The sequence below is a fragment of the Zonotrichia leucophrys genome, chromosome 13 (genome assembly GCF_028769735.1).
Source record: "Zonotrichia leucophrys gambelii isolate GWCS_2022_RI chromosome 13, RI_Zleu_2.0, whole genome shotgun sequence".
In the NCBI taxonomy this organism is placed as follows: Eukaryota; Metazoa; Chordata; class Aves; order Passeriformes; family Passerellidae; genus Zonotrichia; species Zonotrichia leucophrys.
The window spans coordinates 13,531,268-13,548,783 of NC_088183.1; the positions used below are offsets into that span (position 1 = coordinate 13,531,268).

The 17,516-nt window shown below is 38.4% G+C and overlaps 1 protein-coding gene across 6 annotated transcripts in view; it reads left to right on the top strand.

Moving 5' to 3' along the window:
• The window catches only part of TENM2 (teneurin transmembrane protein 2), a 675,237-nt gene that overhangs the window by 434,580 nt on the left and 223,141 nt on the right, over positions 1-17,516 (top strand). For all 6 annotated transcript variants that reach the window (XM_064724588.1, XM_064724589.1, XM_064724590.1 and 3 more), the window contains one exon: positions 15,897-16,106. In XM_064724588.1, the coding sequence (XP_064580658.1) occupies positions 15,897-16,106 (210 nt within the window). The remainder of the gene's footprint in view (positions 1-15,896; positions 16,107-17,516) is intronic.

A 17,516-nucleotide genomic window follows, 5' to 3' on the forward strand; every position in this document is an offset into this window, starting at 1 on the left:
CAAGATTTCTGATTTTAGGCCTTAATTTTTCCATTTTGGTCCATTTTTTTGCCTTGAAGAATATGTGAAATAGCAATCTGCAAGTGGGCAAGCATGATGCCTCTGGTTCACTTCCACATATGCATTAAAGTTTCTATTGTGAGCCATAGGATATAAAAATAGAATTGGTAAAGACATGTATGATTGCTGATGTATTCCTAAGGGAAACTGAAGTTGCTTAAGAAAGAAGTATCACTCCTCTTCCACTTAGGAGCACTGAGAGAAACAAATGCCAGGTAGTCACCCTCTCTTCACTCACAATTCACAGATTATTCACAAGAGAAAAGGCACCATCAAAATAAAATAAGTATTACTTTCTGTGACACATACAGTTACATGGTTGGTCTGAAAGTTTTATTAACAACTCACATTTATATATTTTTATGATACTTTTAAAATAGTGAATTATGAACGATTGAAACTACCCTCCAGCTTAATTGAGAACCATTAAATCTAGTAATTGCCAGTGATTTCAGAAACAGCCGTTGTTCTCTGGCCTATTAACATAATTTGAATTTTTTATTGCACTTCATAATTATCTGTTGGAGTTAAAAAACAGGCCCATTTACTGAAGTGTTTAAGAACAAAAGCCCCAAATGGGCTGGATAGTGATGTATTATTTCTATTAACCAACCTTGCTGGAACCGTTTTGTACATCAGTTTCTGATGGGGTCATGACTTCTGATGGAAGAGGAGGGTGGATTCTCCAGTTTTCATTTCACTAAGTGTAGGTAAAATGGCATCTTTTAAAATTGTCTTTGACTCTTTCTTACATATCTACTCCACTTATTTCTCAATTCCACTTTTATATGATCTCCATGGTAGCTGAGAGAAGCATTATTTCAGCCTTAGACACTTAACAAATTTCATCTTTCACCATGGCAAGTTAGCAAGGACAGAAGAAAACTTGGCCCCTTCTTAGTTCATAATAGTTTTAGATCAAGACCTTTTTTCACATCTGTGATTTGTAGTGAAAACAAGCTCCTTATCTATCACCCTTCTGTGTACTGCAATAAAATAAATCATTGAAACCTGCTGTGCTATTACTGGTTTTCCCAACACGTGATAATATACAGCATGCTCTCATTTGTGACTGTAAAACCCTGCACTGACAGGGAGATCTCCTTGTTGTTCCTATTTCTGTCAGCATTCTTTGTAGAAATTGTTTTAAGCAGTTTTTTCTTTCTGGTGCATTTAGACCTCAAGCCTTTAGGTAATCTTCTCAATTAGTCCCTGGGGCTGTAGAGACAGGAAAGTGAAGTTCTCTTAGCAGCTAAAATTGCAGGTTCTTGTTAAAATTAAGGTTTCAAGCAATCTGGTATTGGATGGGGGAAAAAAGGAGGGTAGGGACAGATGAAAGTCCTGGACTTCCATCTAATGGTAAGGATAGTGAAATATGTGATCCCCTTTTCAGAGAGGATGGTAACTAACTCTGCAACCCTCTGGCAGTGAGCACTGCTTCTCTCTATATTGAGCCTCTCTGTCTTGCTAACTTCATCTACATTCCCTAAAATCCATCAAACCTTGTGTTCAGCCTTTGTAGGGCCCCAGTGGAAAGTCTGAGGAGATTTGGAGGATATTGGACAAGGGGCTGGGCAGAGAGGGGACAGGCTGTGAATTGCTCTGACCTGAGCCAGCTGCTGATTTAGGGCCTTCAGTTAATAAATAACTCCACCCATCACCTGTTGCTTCCTTGTGTGGCAGAAACATCTTATATTGCCTTTTGAATTCAGTCAGAAAGCACATACCACAAAATTGGTACAACATGTCGGGCAAAATCCTACTGCTGAAAAGACAGGCTTTGCTGTGAGCAAGAGAAACACTTTCTAAGCAGATGTAGGGGGTTTTTTGTTGTGTTTATTTTGGAGGAAATGCTTTTTCAATAACTTGTCTGAGCCCAGCTGTAAACCTGAATTCCAGACATGAGCTTTCTGCAAACTTTGAGTAGCATGCACATAGCTGAGAGGATTGTAAAAATCTCATGCATGCCTTGGCCTGTGGCAAAATTTATATCCAAAGAAGCCCAGAGATTTCTGAAGGTTTTTCTCAAGGTATGTTTTAGATAGGTGCAGAGAAATGAAAGGGAAATTTTGTGATGTCTTAAGTGGTCTCCTATCACTGAAAATCACTGAAAATTCTAAAATAAATGTTATATCAGTGTGGTTCTTTGTGCTTTAGTGTAGGAGGCATCTTTTGGAGGACAGCAGGGAAATCACCCTTAATTAAAACTGGCAATCTGGAATTGTTTATTACTTTTATGATAGTTTTTACAGTGGGCTCCTGGCTATTGTTACTGAAGCAGAACATGGATCATATTGGTATAAATCAGGCTAACTGGTTTTGCCTTGCAGGACATACTTTTTAATATGTCCAGCTTGCTGGTTTGTTGATTTTGGATTTGTTGTTTGTTTTGTTTTAGTGACATCAATGTCAAGTAAAACATAACTTCCTTCTCATGACCAATGAGAATTTTTTCTGAAAATAACTCAAAGATCAACTCTTGGTGGTGTTAGGACCCCACATATCCCAGTGTGCATAATACACATATGTGTGTGTATGTCTATATTTGTATGTGTTTATAGAACATCCATATAGATGATATACCCCTAGCTCCTATATATTAACTGAATTTTGGGGTTTTTTGATATTTTTTTTTCCCGCCTATTACTTGCAGCAGAGTAAAGGAAGATCCTTTAATTGGGGCCTGCCTGGGCAGGGTTACCTGCAGTAGCCCCTTGGGAAGGATAAACATCAGAGGTTTTTCATTCCTGAGACTAGTACTCTAAACTGTTTAACATTTATTATTTTATAATTAATCTGGAGATCTGGAGCATCCTTTACCCAAAAGATAGTGAAATGCATCCCATTTGAGTTGTAGTGCTTGTTATGCTGGCATAGTTTTTAAGTATACTGCTCAAGATGGGACTGGTGATTGTATATGCCTTGTAATACACTTGTTTTTATTTTTCACTCAGTCTCTGACTATGTTTCAGGAATTTTATCTGTTTTCTTCTGTGTGCTATGGATCAAGAAGATACTGGGTCTCATAGGAAAGTATAAGCAAATGACCAGGAGTCTTCTTGTCATTAAATTTTACAAGGGGTTAATTATAGGCAATTTGGTGTTGTTGCAAATTTGTAAGTTGTTGATCAAAGAAGAAACTGAGGATTTTTTTATCTTTCAATGACCATTCATTTTCTAACATAGAGTGAGGTATTGACTCTCTTACGTGTCTACATATAATATATATTAAATCATGTATATTTCATGTATGCTAATGTGTATATCTGATTAAGCTTGTAGGGGTTTTGAATGTCTTGCACTTTTGTGTCTTTCAGAATTAAGGGCAGGAGTTGATGGTCTCACCAATAACAGTAACATAGTCACTTTCTTTCTCTTTGTTATTACAGGAATATGTCCTGTGTTACCCATAAGGGATTTCTCCTTTGGGGATCTTAGGGCTTGGTCTGACTTACATTTTCTTTTGTTGCTCTTATACATATGGGAATATGATAAATAATGGTGTTAAGCTCAATAAATGGATGCCAGTCCCTAGTTATGACACCTAAAAGCACTTATAGCACCTAGCAGTGTTTAATGGCTGCTCCAACCCAGCAGACAGTAATTCTGTGTGCCACTGCTGTGAATTGTTGTGGGGTTAATTCTGCAGTCCAAGGTGAACCTAAAAATTGAAACAAGATTGAGCACACTAGAGAGGTTTTGTAGGTGTTGATTGTAAAACCAAGTTACTGTGTAGAAAGTTGGAAAAGTGTCGTGTTGCATACTGTAAGCGCATATTGTTCCAGTTGTATACCTGTAAAAAGACATGGTGCAAAGGATGTTCTTCTGCCCTATTTCCCTGCCTCACTGCTGACAGGTGATGCCAAGATAGTGCCAAAATCAGCTGTAGTGTGACCTGGGATTGTTCTGCAATTGTTTCCTCTGAATGTGAGAGGAAGCTGGTGTGCTTAATGTGGGACCAAGCTCTTGTTGGGAGAATTGACTTTCTTCAAACATTTATTTGTAACATGCAGCTATAAACGCAGTAGTTGAGCTCCTCTTTCCCTAAAATACCAGCATAAATGAATATTTGAAATATTTATCCAGGGTTAAGAAATTCAGACAAGTTAGAAGTTGTTTTTTCTGGTGTGGAGACCTGACTTCAAGCAAGGGTAAAAAAAGAAACAATCCCAGATTACTTAAGTACTTTTTAATGTTGTCTGTCTCCATTGATAGCCTGAATTTTTGACAGCAAAAGCATTTACAGTTCTATGCAGTTCATCTTCCTTGACTGATTTCTCCATAAGCCTTCGGCTGAGTTTAGTTATGACTTATAGCTTGAGCATGGCATTTGGGAAAAACAGAAAAAGTAGTATAAATGTAAATGTGAAGAGCTACAGCTCATTCTGTTTTTGAAATTGTTGGTGTGAAAAGAACTCAACAGTGTTTTATTTAAACAAGGTCTGCTTCAACCTTGATTGACTTGCAGTAAATTGCCTGGTACGAGAGGCAAAAGGAAGTGGATAGAAAAATGGCAATCAACACCAAATGTTTCACATATTGATTGACAAGCACCAGAGATGTGCTAGAGTAAGATAAATTGGCTAACAGAGCCCATCTTGACAGCTCCTGAGATGGGAAAATTGTTCCTGTTAATTTGCTGCTGGGACCTTGTCATTTATGGGGATATATATTTGAGTGCCTTCTAATGGTGTAAACAAACTTTGGATTCCTAAGTAGCGTATTTCAGCTTCACTTGCTTTAATTTCTCTTTGTCCATGTATTTCTGGGCTGGAGTTTTAAAGTGCTTTAAGACTGAAAAGATGAGAGAAACTGTCATTGTTTTAAAGATACAGTTTGTGCTGAAATACAGAATGGTACATTCAAGCTACTCTGTAGCCTGTTTGATTTTCAGTGAGGTTTTTGCTTTATCAAAAAGCATGGAACAGAGCCCATTTGTTGCAGGGAAAGAACATGTATCTTTATTCCTTCATTCTGGCAACTTTAAGTGTAACTATAATGAAAAAGAAATCTTCTGATTTCTTACCTTTTTAACACATCTAGTTTTGTGCTTCCAAATGCCTTTTAATCAGGTTACAGGTTATTTTAGTACTGCAGAATCAAGATCCATTTTTCATATAGTGGCCTTTCATGTCTGCAATTTCTTTTCATTAAAAGGAAATTTTAATTTCCTGTATTGGTCTCACGGAGTGCCATTAATTATGGGGATACACAGCAGTGGTAAAATAATTAATGGTCTGATCACTGTTATGTTGCAGTCTGCCACTCAGGTTTTATTTTGGCTAAATCTTTCCACATAAAGGGAAATTTGACACAAGCCTTCTCACTTAAGAAGAAATAGTTTTCAGTTTTCATGTAAGAAAAGTGAGCAGATTCTAGTCTTCAGCTAAGGTGTGGTCTATAGATTGTAGTTTATATTCTGATTCTTTATTTGAGTCTACTTCCCAAACTCTGAACTGGAAATCACCTTTACAAAGATGGAAATATTTCAAACCTTATTCAATACTAGGTGAGAACAAAATTTTATCTGCTTATTTGTATGTGATTTGGTAGGTTTTCCATAATCCTATGCTGGGGTACTTTGTGTATTCCTTACCTCACTCAGGGTATAGCTAGATCTACCAAAAAACATCAGAGAGATTTTCAAGAGTTAGCTAGGCCTAGCTCATGTATGTGATGGTGTTTCACATCCCCTTAGATTTTAAATTTCACTTTGGGTCCAGGCTGTTGTCCTAGACCTGAGCACAGAGAATTAATCTGCATTGAATGAACCCAGCAGCCTGGTATTGCAGTGAGGAAAAGACTGCAGCTGGGGGAGCATTTCAGGACTTCAGAAAACAGCAGAAACTCTGGCTGTGCTGAAAGCAAAAATAGAGTTTGCATTGACTGATGTGGAGGTTTCACTGTGCTTTGCTGTTAAATGCTGGGATGGGTGTTCAGCCTGGAAGGAGGATGTGTTACAGGTGTGTTAACTTCAGCAGGGGCACACAGGAGTTCATTGTAAAATATCACAACAATCTTACACATCTGCAGCACCTGTTAAATGTTGAAGTTAAATTCTGATATGCTTTTGTGCTTTGGAAAATCCCACCAGTTACAGAGAGGACTGGAAAGTCCAACTTTTAGTTTGCTTGTGCACCCAAAACTCCTGCTCAGTCAATTTGGTTGGTGTAAGAAATGCAAAGCTGGATGTTGAGAGAAGAAACCAAATGAGGCAAGGAAAATGTAAATCTCAAGATTATGTCATGTAAATTCAACTATCAAGAATAATGGAAGACTCATTCCCATCACTGCACCTCCCTATCTGCCAGCACTAAAATAAAAACACCTCTAGAGTGTGTCACAGCAGTGGGACAGCACTAATTCAGAACTGTGTTCACAACACATTTAGAAAGCAAAAAGCAACACCATATTTTAACTGTAGGTGGAACCAAGAAAAGTAGTCTTTAATAGCCTGAAGCAGAATTAGCCAGAATATAGCACTGGCACATGATAGAGCAGATTTTAAGCATATTATTTAAATTATTTGGCCATTTACGTAATGTGGGTTGTGTGAAGCCTTGTTTTCATTTCTCATTTTTCCTCCAGAAAATGGAGATGCTTTTATTAGTAGGCTGCAAAGAGTCAACACAAGTCCCATAATCATTATCCAACTCCTACCAGTTAGTACTGACTAGGTACCATTCTCACAGAGTTGTTAAATAATTACAGGTTGGAGTTTTCTCATGTTTGTTCAAGATATTGTTATTTATCCCACCTATTAGTGGCTCCAGGCACTTGAAATGCTGAGTGTTGCAACATCCCTAGAAATAAATTTCTCTAATAGACATAAAGCCAACATTCAGGGGTAAATGCAGCGCAGATGGTGTGAGTGGTTGTTTAACAGTACTTAGAATTTCACTAAAATAAGGTGAAGGTAAACAGAAGGTGTTTGGATAGTGGAAACAAGTTTGTAGCCCAGCTCAGTCTGAATTCCTGGTGTCCCTGAATGAAGATGAAATCAAGTACTTCCAGATTGATCTGAGAGGGAGGATTTCACAGGGTGCCTGCTAATTACCTACCCAGCGCCTAATTACCACCCTTTTGTTAGTGGAATTCCCTGACATGAATGTTTAGCTGGTAGGATTGATAAACAGGGAATTTTCTTTCTTCCCAATTTTTAAAAGCTGCAGATATTATTAAGTTAGCATAAAGTTCATTCACATATGGTTGTGGATCTTCCAGTAAGTTTCTTCTAAATACATTCCTAATCTTAGAATGTTATTTTTGTCCCACAAGGAACAGGCAGCTCATAAGTTGTTACAATTTAATGTTAGTTATAGTTAGTTCAGTAGAACCTTTTTTAGGGAAGTTAAGTTCTGCTTGGTGTGAGTTTTGCTCCCATGGATTTGTCTCTGGTTTTCCTGGCTGAATCTGAGGTAGGGTAATATTAGAGGAGACATTTTGACTTTATGAGTGATGGGAAAAAATCATTGAAACAAATTACTGTTTTCCAGCTATGAAGGTATCAAACATATGCCAAGTAATCAGCTTGTGAGTGTAATAGGTTCATGAAGGAAAAGGGTTTTCTAATCTTATTCACTGATGTTTTTCCCGAGACAGCAACAGCTTTTATAAAATGAGGCTTGTAACTTCTCATTACAGAATCTAATCTGCCCAGAAGACATTGAACAGCTGCAGAACCCTAACATCTTCTAGCTGTAAATTGCTTTTATTATTTATCTTTGTTTAACTAAAAAAGAAGGGGGCATCAGATGATTTAACAAGACAAGAATTAAGTGACATTAGCTTTTGACAGCAGCAAATTATTCCTTTACATACTGAATTGGTTTAGATAATTCTGAAGTCATGACTGTCTCCTTATTTTTAATATCCAAATTTCATAAAACTGATACATTTTGTAGATGGATTGCTTAGAAAAAATAATTTAACTTCAGCGCTGGAAGTCAGAAGTGATTGATTTCCAAGTTAGTCTCATTCTCCTGCAGAGTTTTTGCAATGATAATATCTTCTGTTGATACAGTGATTTTCATATTCAGAGATTACACATGTGCAGTACTGCAGAAAATATTAATCATGTACAGAGGTCAAATGGTTTAAGGAAGATAACAAAGCTTAAACAGGCTTCTAGAATGGATCTATAATAAAAAAAACAGGGATCAGGACTTGCTGGTGTTTCTTCATCTTTCCCTTTTCTATTATCTGCAGTTCTCAGAGTGTATTCCTAGTTGTGCAGTAATGGTTTTACTTCAGAGGAGAGGGAAAAGAAATATATAAAATATGAATATATTTCTATGGTTTGATGTTTTGCTTTTTGTAAAATAAAGAATTAAATTTTTTGAACAAATGTTGAGAACACTAAGCAAGATGTAGGGAGTTACTAATTTTGTTAAATGGGAAAAACACAAACCTGTGGTAGCGAATTGCATTTGCTGATTCACTGTGGTATAAATCACAGGTGGTGACTTACTGTGTCTAAATCTCTCTTTTGCTATCCTCTTTTAATTGTCTCAGCACCATTTTCTCTTTCCCTGGAATGATGAGATGGCATCAGCTTCATCCTTAGTGGCCCTTAATGTCTGTTGTGATGCAGAAAAATACCTACACACATCAGAAAACAGGTGTGGGCTTTTAGAAAGACCATGTTTTCCCCTTTGACTTTTGTGAAATAGACTCTGTGAAAATCTTTTTCTTAGCTTGGCTGGTTTTGTGCCTGTTTGCTTTTGGAGATAGGAGCTTCAGGAGGACTGGAAGTACTTTTCTTCACTGATAACTCTCTGTCATCCAAATCCTGATTTATATCTTTTTCTTTTGCTCTTTTTGAATCCTGTTTGCCCTAGAGAAGAAGTGCAGCAGTTTAGGCAAGAGGAAACAACTTGGAGCTGAAGAAAATGATCACAGACTGTTTGATTCCTTTCCCTCTTTTTCTCACATACTTCATTTGGGGCTTTTGTTTTGTCTCTCCCTCTTGTAATGCCTTAAGTTTCAGCTTTCTTATTTTTCAGATTCTGTGCTGCTTTAGTGTGTAGCTCTGAGCTTCACAGTGACTGTTAGTGAGTTCTGTCCACAGGGTAGGTAAACAGAGCAATCCTTTTCCAGCTTGACCAAGGACAACAGTTACAAGCTCCAGGCCCAAAAAGTATAACCATAAAATAAATAGCATTATAAGTAAATGGTGAATTGAAGAGGGAAAAACAGGGAGGATGGAACTTCATAACCTAAAGCTATAGTTGGAATATTAACTACAATATGAAAAGGGACCAAAACTTATAAAAGTGAGAGATTTAATGACTGGTTGTGACCGTGTTCACAGGGGTCTGATGATGAGGGAAGAGATGAGGATCTGACTCCATGTTTCACAAGGCTTGATTTATTATTTTATGATATATATTATATTAAAACTATACTGAAAGAATAGAAGAAAGGATTTCATCAGAAGGCTAGCTTAAGAATAGCAAAGGAAGGAAGCATGATAACAGAAGCTTGTGGCTTGGACAGAGAGTCCGAGCCAGCTGACTGTGATTGGCCATTAATTAGAAACAACCACATGAGACCAATCACAGATGCACCTGTTGCATTCCACAGCAGCAGATAACCATTGTTTACATTTTGTTCCTGAGGCCTCCCAGCTTCTCAGGAGTAAAAATCCTAAGGAAAGGATTTTTCAGAAAATATGGCTGCAACTGGTCATGCATTTTGGGTTCATCTTGGGTGTAGCCCTGGCTGGCCTCTTGTGCTGTCCAAGGTATATCCATTGAGGCCTTCTAATAAATCCCTACTTTATTTTTTTACTCTGCCTAGCTTTGTTCTAGGTTAGCCTCCTCAAGGCATCACTTGAGTGCAGTCTGCAGTCAGGGGTTAAGGGAATGCTCTGCACAGCTGGCTGAGCATTGCTGCTTGCTCCTGGCTAACCCCTGGGAGCTCCTGCCTCTCCTGGGAGCAGCCAGCACAGCCTGCTTGGCTCTGGGGGAAGAACTTTCTCCCCTGGGCAGAGCTTTCCCTGCTGGGGCTCTGCTGGCCCCTGGTGAATAGGAGCACAGATGTCAGTTTAGCTACAAAAATCACATATGCTGCTCCCCATCCGTGTCAGTTAACTGTAGTAATTCACCAAGTAAAAAATATTTATGTTCTTTGTGCCAGTTAGGACAATATATATTTAATTTATTAAATATAACTCTCTCTCTCTATATATATATATATAATATATATACTAAATATACAGCTATGTATACAATATATAGTTATAATAAAAATATAACTATATATATAGCTATATAAATATATATTTTTTAATATATATATATATTAAATGTAACTCCTGCTCCCCCCTTGAGAGGGCCCAAGCCAGTGGTGAGCAGTGCTGTGCATACATATTAGAAGGAGATATTTTTCTTCATCTGCAGAAGGCAATTTTTCTGGGGAGGAAGAGGAGAGTCTGCTGAATGTGCTGTACCTCAGGAAAGTTTCACCTTCATCAGCTACCTGCTAAATTCATAGTGCTTTGCACTGCAAAAATGTGCACCTTCCTTATCTAATTGTTTCCTGACACATTTAGCAGCTTTTCTCACTCTTTACAGTGAACTTAGCAATGCTGACAATGTAGGTGCTTCAGTTTAGGCTGACTTGAAAACATTGTGTGAATGTGTTGGGTGGAGGAGGCTGTGAGCTGTTACAGTCCTGCCTGTGGTCCTTGTTCTGATTCTGTCCAGCTTTCCTGATGGAAGTGGGCAAAGGAGGCCGAGATCTGATCCTTCTCTTTTATCACCTCCGGTTAACATCCCCCCATTCCATTGCTAGATAGCCCTCTGTGTATAATTTTGGTGTAAATGAGCAATGCAGCGACTGCAGTTAATGATCCTGTCCATCAAATAAGTCACTAACATAATTTTATGGGATTACTTTGCACAGGGTCCTATACTTTGTATTGGTGTAACATGAATATCAGCAGCTTCAATCAGTAAATGTCAAAATCTTAATTGCCAATTAAGTATTTTACACAGTGTTTCTGATGCCATCAGTTATGGAGAAACAACTCCTCTGCTCTCACTCTGCCTCCTCAGCTTTCTGCATTAACACTTGCATGCCACTACATCTTCCAAAGAGCTGCTTTTTAAAAACAATTGCCTTAAAGTTTCCCTTTTTTCTGCAATCTAACCTGCCAGGGATTGCACAGGGAGATGTTGACTTGTGTCTGCCTTTTCTACCTGAGCCCTGGTCCTTCTGACCAGAGCTGTAGAACAAAAGGGCTTTATTGATAACAATATAAGTGACTAATTTAGCTTTTACTGACCATTTATGTTTATTGGCTGCTTTACATGCATATATCCTTAGAGAAGAACAGAACAGTTATATCATAACCCCTTGCTTGTGAAGATTAACAGCTGTTGAAACTTTTGAAAGCTGATCTTGCTTATAAAATCCTCTACATATAGGAAGGTTTTCTGTCATAAATGTCAGTTATCAATATGCTGCCTAGGTGTATGACAATCATGCTGAAAATGCTCAGGGTTGAACATTCTACACAGATGTTTGCTACACAGGTCTAACCTTAGAAGAGAAATTCTGCTAGTGGAAAAAGCTTGAGAATTGCATTACAGATACAAGAAGCTTTGACATCAGTATTTACCACACCTGGGACTCGGGGGTGGTAAATGACAGGATTGACTGAAATGACTAACTTAGGAGTGTGAGATGGCAACACATAGGTTGTGATCCTCCCTCCTGTCCAAATTAATGGCAAAATAGCTATTTAAAGAATTTGGATTAATCTTTAGATCTTTAAAATAATGTATGCTTTTGGATATTATGCATGTCTATCTAGAGTTGTGTGGGTAACTATACTTCATTGTATAAAAAAAGTATATAAATATGTGCACACACATATTGGAATGCACATTTCCATAATTGCTGCACAAAATTGTTAAATTCCAGGGATTTTTTTTGTTCCCTGTTTGCACCATGGTGTAATATAGAGGCCAGGGTTTTACACACATGTGGGCTTTATTTATCCACTAAACCCTATAGGTCCTTTAAAAGAGGAAGAAGAACACAGAATATGAAAAGTGTATCTCAAATATCCTTCAGTAGCTGATGAGCAGCTTGCATCTCTTCTTTGATTGTGTCTCTTATTTATGTATATTCATGCTGGGAGTGATTGCAGGCAGTCTTTTTTTTTCCTTTGTATTTTTTTTGTCCTTCTGGTGATGGTGTGGTCTTTCAGGCTAATAGCAACTGAAGTATCTCTTTTCCCAATGTGTTATTGTGATTGAGATGAACAGGACTCTTCTTCTATGTCTGGGCTTGAGACATTACCACCTGTGAGCATGGCCTGATTTCTGAATGTAGGTTCTACATTTTAAGCATTAGGGACTTAAAGTGTAGCAGTAATTGAGGAATGGTTTCATAAAAATTCCTGGGCTGGTGAAGAAACATGAGCCTGATTTAAAAGGAAAATGGAATATAGGTGAAAAGAGGGTAAAGAAGGCCCTTGCAGGCTGAGGTGCTGTGTGGTGTGGAAGCCCAAAGCAAGCCCAAATCTGAATGAAGAGTTACCACATTTCTTTCTTCACTCTCAAAAAGCAAGATAAGAGAAATGACAGGAGAAAGGGGTGGGAGGAGAGGAAATTTGTTTTTTCTTCTTGGCTGCTTGCTTTTTGAAAAATGCCTTACGAATGCTGTATTCAGTATCTGTACAAGTCTTTGTCATGCATGAGTATATGCAGGATGAGCATGCATATGAACAGATATTGGGAAAAGAACTGATACAATTCCCTTTTGAAAATGTAATATATCAGCTTTAAGCCTGGTTCCCTTTCTAGCATTTGTATCTGGTTTATGTTTCTTTGACTGTGTTACACAATTACATTATTGCTGTCACTGTAAGTATCCATTACATAGGATTCTGTCAATGCTCACCTAGATAAAAAACTTATTCAGAGAAGCTTTAATATATTACTATATGAAGACAAATTGTAGGAACTTCTATTATGATTTAACTTTTGAAAACAGCAGTGTAATAGAATATGATGATATCAAATGTCACACCATTTTTATAGACCGTAGGGTATTGCAAATCCCATTGAGAAGCAAGGGAAATTTAGAATATTTTAAAGAGCTGAGAAGTTTCAAAATATGACTGTTGAGATGTCTGCAGACACATGAATGGGTCTGACAGGTTTATAGAACATGCAAAGCTTAGTCTGTTCTTTTAAATGTTACATTGGATTTATTTGACCAAGATATTAATGTAAGTATGAATCAAACCCCTTATTTCTCACTTATGAATGTATAGTAACAAATAAATTACATATATGATGCTCTTTATAGCCTAACTGCATCCCCACACGTTGGGACTTTCACAAGCCATTCTCTTGAATGTGGTACTACAGATAGTTACCCTTTAGATTAATTTTTTTAGGGCAAAAAAGCTTGATAGAGTCATTCTGTTCCTGTTTAGTAATTTTTCAATTCATTTCCCACCTAATTTTACATAAATCTGGGTGTCTTAAGAGATCCTGTGTGTTTCAGGGGCGGGGAGTGGAGAGAGAGAGAGAAAATGTTTTTTAAGAGTCTCTCAAAGAGGGTAGGTAAGGCTGTAGTGGGAGTTTAATGTTTAGTAGATGCAAAAAAATCAACTTGATAGACCAAGACCATCTCAACAAGAAAATTTTTAATTAAATTTGGCTGTTTATGGTATAAGGATGGACTGGCAGTGGGTTCTGTGGCTCACAGGCATCTCTGTTTTGCCATTAGCACGTGATTGTGGGCAGATCTTCCTCAGGAGCCAACTTCCCACCAAAATGATGCCACATTTTAACAGCTCCATACCTTCTGATTCCTCCCAGCTACAAACAGAGCTGCAGTAATTAGACATTTTGCCTTTTCTTCAGGGACTTGGGCTGTATTATTTCATGATGGTAACAATGTCATTAGCATTCCTGACAAAAGAATTCTCAGGATTCGAGGGGTTTTTTTCATTTCTCAATGTATTCTGCAAAATTGTACCTAAATTGCTCTAAAATACCATATGTAGTTTCCACAAAAGGAAAAAATCTTTTCCTTCATCTCATACCCTCACACATCCAACAGTTTTATAGTATAGTAATACATTTCCATATGATACATGCAGCCAGTGCAGATTTAGAATTTATAAAGCTGCTTCTTTCAACTTCACAGTGTTGAAGCCGAGCCAGAATATGTGAAAATTAAATGCACACAGTGGGCACGAGTGTCACGTTCCTGTCAGAGGTGTGTCAAACCTCAGCCTCTCTGCTTCTTTCTGCACGTTGCAAAGAAATAATTAGAAGCTGGTTTTGCTCAATCACATCCCTGGAATGTTTAGGATTTTCTGGTAGTATTTCATAAGAATAGCATAATCATGAATAATAACAGCAATTATTCCTATCATCAATATTAGAATTATTTCCTCACAAATGCAAGTCCACAGTGAAAATATTCAATGCATATTGAATTTTCTGCTGCATAAAAGATTGCAGATGGGAGTTACTATGGAGTAGCTTAAATCTATTTCTGTCATATAATATCTTGGTCATTCAGTCTTAACAATTTATCCAGCGCTAAAAAATTAATAACAAATAATCATAAAATTCACTTGCTTGTGTTCTAGTATTTATTTTATTTCAAAAGTTTTTGAAGGGAAAAAAGTACTTCATATTATTTGCTGGTACCAGGCAGTACAAAGTTGGTGGTTTTCAGTATCTACGTCAGCCTTTGGTATTTTGCTGCATCCCAGATAAAATTTATATGTGGGAGCTGGAACTTTTCATTTTCTTGCTTTTTTTCCCCCTCATTTGGAATTTCATGTGTGATTCCATATATTTACTTAATGGTACAAACCTTAGAGTAATTCATACAAAGTGAGGGGTCCTTGATTCAAGAAAATGAAGGTATAACCAGTGAGAAAATCAGTGCGTATTTTCTCTCTACTGTTTCTTTAAGAATGATGGAAATAAAGATACAGCATTTTATGTAGTTTTGCTGTGTTTCAACATTTGTAGCGGATCTCTGCCTTACAGACTTTGGCAGTATCACAAAGGTCATATTTTCTTACATTTAAATTATTCATGAAGAGTTTTTTCAATGTACTAGATAAACTTGCAATGCAAAAAAACCCCACCACACAATGAAAAAAAAACCAAAAAACTGTCTTCATCTGTGTGTATTTGATGGAATGGATTAATGTAAAGTTATGAGAGTTCACAAAAGAATAGGAGGAATAATTATGAACATTTTTGTTGTTGAATTGATATCACTGCTTTGGGTGACCAAGACCATGTTGTTGCTGTGGGCTGAGGTATTTCATACCCATTAAGGATTGGGCTTCAGGGTTGGAATTAACCTGGCTGGGCAGGAAATTCTGCTCCTACAGCTCTGGTGAGGAAAGCAATGGGAGAGGAAGGACAGCAGAACTGAGAGTCCAGTTTAGCCCATCTTTAAAGTGGAATAATTAATTGCCTTTCAGTCCTGCTCTCCCCTCCTGTCACATCTCTCAGTGGGATCTGGGAAGGTCCAGAGCATTCTTAGCTCAAAGAAAGCCCTTGTTGGGCTGTTTAGTGCCTCTGAGAGATTCCTGTGCTGCAGCAATTTTCCTGGTTAAAAAAACAAAAAACCAATCAGCACACTTCTGTTATTTTAAGAGATGTACAGATGTGATTTCAGGAAATGTGATACGAAGGGCCAGGTTGGTACCAGTGAGGAGACTGAGGGGGGCTGAGCATGGCAGTACTGGAGTGTACCCATGGAAGGTTACAGTGCCATGCTGGGGTTTTTTCATTGCACTCATTGCTGATCTTTGATCCCTCTCTCCTCTCTCCCAGGTCGTCCCCTTCCACCCACGTCCTCTTCCAGCCTTCTCCCCTCTGCCCAGCTGCCCAGCTCCCATAACCCTCCACCAGTCAGCTGCCAGATGCCTTTGCTAGACAGCAACACGTCCCATCAAATCATGGACACCAACCCTGACGAGGAGTTCTCTCCCAATTCTTATCTGCTGAGAGCGTGTTCAGGGCCACAGCAGGCTTCCAGCAGTGGTAAGAAAATTGCAAACATATGGAGTTTGTTTGTGGCATGTTTGTGCCGGTTCTAAGCCTTCTTTTTGAATGTGTGCAAATGTGTTCTTGCATCAGCAGAAAATTGAGAGCATCTACGGAAATGGGGCAAAGAAAATCTTACTGGTTTATTTAATGGAAAATTCCTGGAAATGCAATCCATCATAGATGGTGTTCCTTCATTTTACTGTAGAGGGATTTTTAGTTTGAAGTATGGTAGGAGCTGTGTAAAAAATATTATTGAATTCTTGTCATCAGAGGGATTTATTTTTCAAAGTAGGTTTCCTGCTCCTTGATGCATCTGGTAGTAGAGAAATGTACACACAATGGTTCTTTGTTCTGCATGGGCTAATGTAATATATCATTTGGTGATGAGGTTTTGTATCTAAAAAATGCATGTTGCTTCTGCCAGTCTGTGTCTGTTCTTGTTTCTGAATCTGTCTGGTTCTGTACTTACAATGTCACATTTAACTAAGATCTGCTATTTTTCAGCAAATTAATTCTTGTCTTTCAGGCCACTGTTTTAAAACATTTGCAGCTCTATCACTCATGGAATCTGTAGTGCCTAGGGTTTTCTTTCTTCTTTTTTCCTCTCTTTTCATTTTTCTATTTTAATTTTTATTAGTAGGTGCTGACTTTTCATTTTGACAGCCAAAAACTGAGTGAAGATGCAGTCCCTTTTTAGAAATACAGACAAATAAAAAGAAGCTATTCTAGCACCTTTTTTTATTATTATTAGAGATACATGTTGTGTGTTATTTAACTGAACACAGTAGGTGTGGAGCTTCTATGCAGTTTCTGGTCTGCCCAAGGGATAAATTTGCTGTAATGAGGCAGCTCTGAGCAGCACTGGAGGTTCTGTGTGGTGTGGGACTGTGGGCTGCACACCTGAACACCCTCTTTAACAGGGGCTGGGTGTGGTGGGAGGGTGAGCAGGCAGCAGAATTTGAAACAGAACATTCAGAGTGGACATTAGGGATAATTTTTTCCCTAAGCATTGTGTTAGAGCAGGTGGCCCTGGGAGCCTGTCCAGCCTCTGTCCTTGGAGCTTTCTGAGAACGTGCTGGCTGAAATCCTGAACTACTTGCTCTGACCTCAGAGCTGTCTCTGCTTGGCAGGGCACTGGACTGGGCACCCAGTTTGTGGTGATTGGAGTGGGGCTGGGCACCTGTGGGCACGCAGTTTGTGGTGATTGGAGTGGGGCTGGCCCAGCCCCATCCCCATGGGCACAGCTGTGAGCAGCACTGACAGCAATGAGCCAGGGAGTGCCCAGGGGCACCGAGCACCCACCAAAGGGAGCAGAGGGCACACAGGGGCAGGGCATCAACAGGAGGGGATAAAGGGTTGGGCTAAAGAACATGAAGGGAAGATGTGTGAAGCCTTCTGATATTG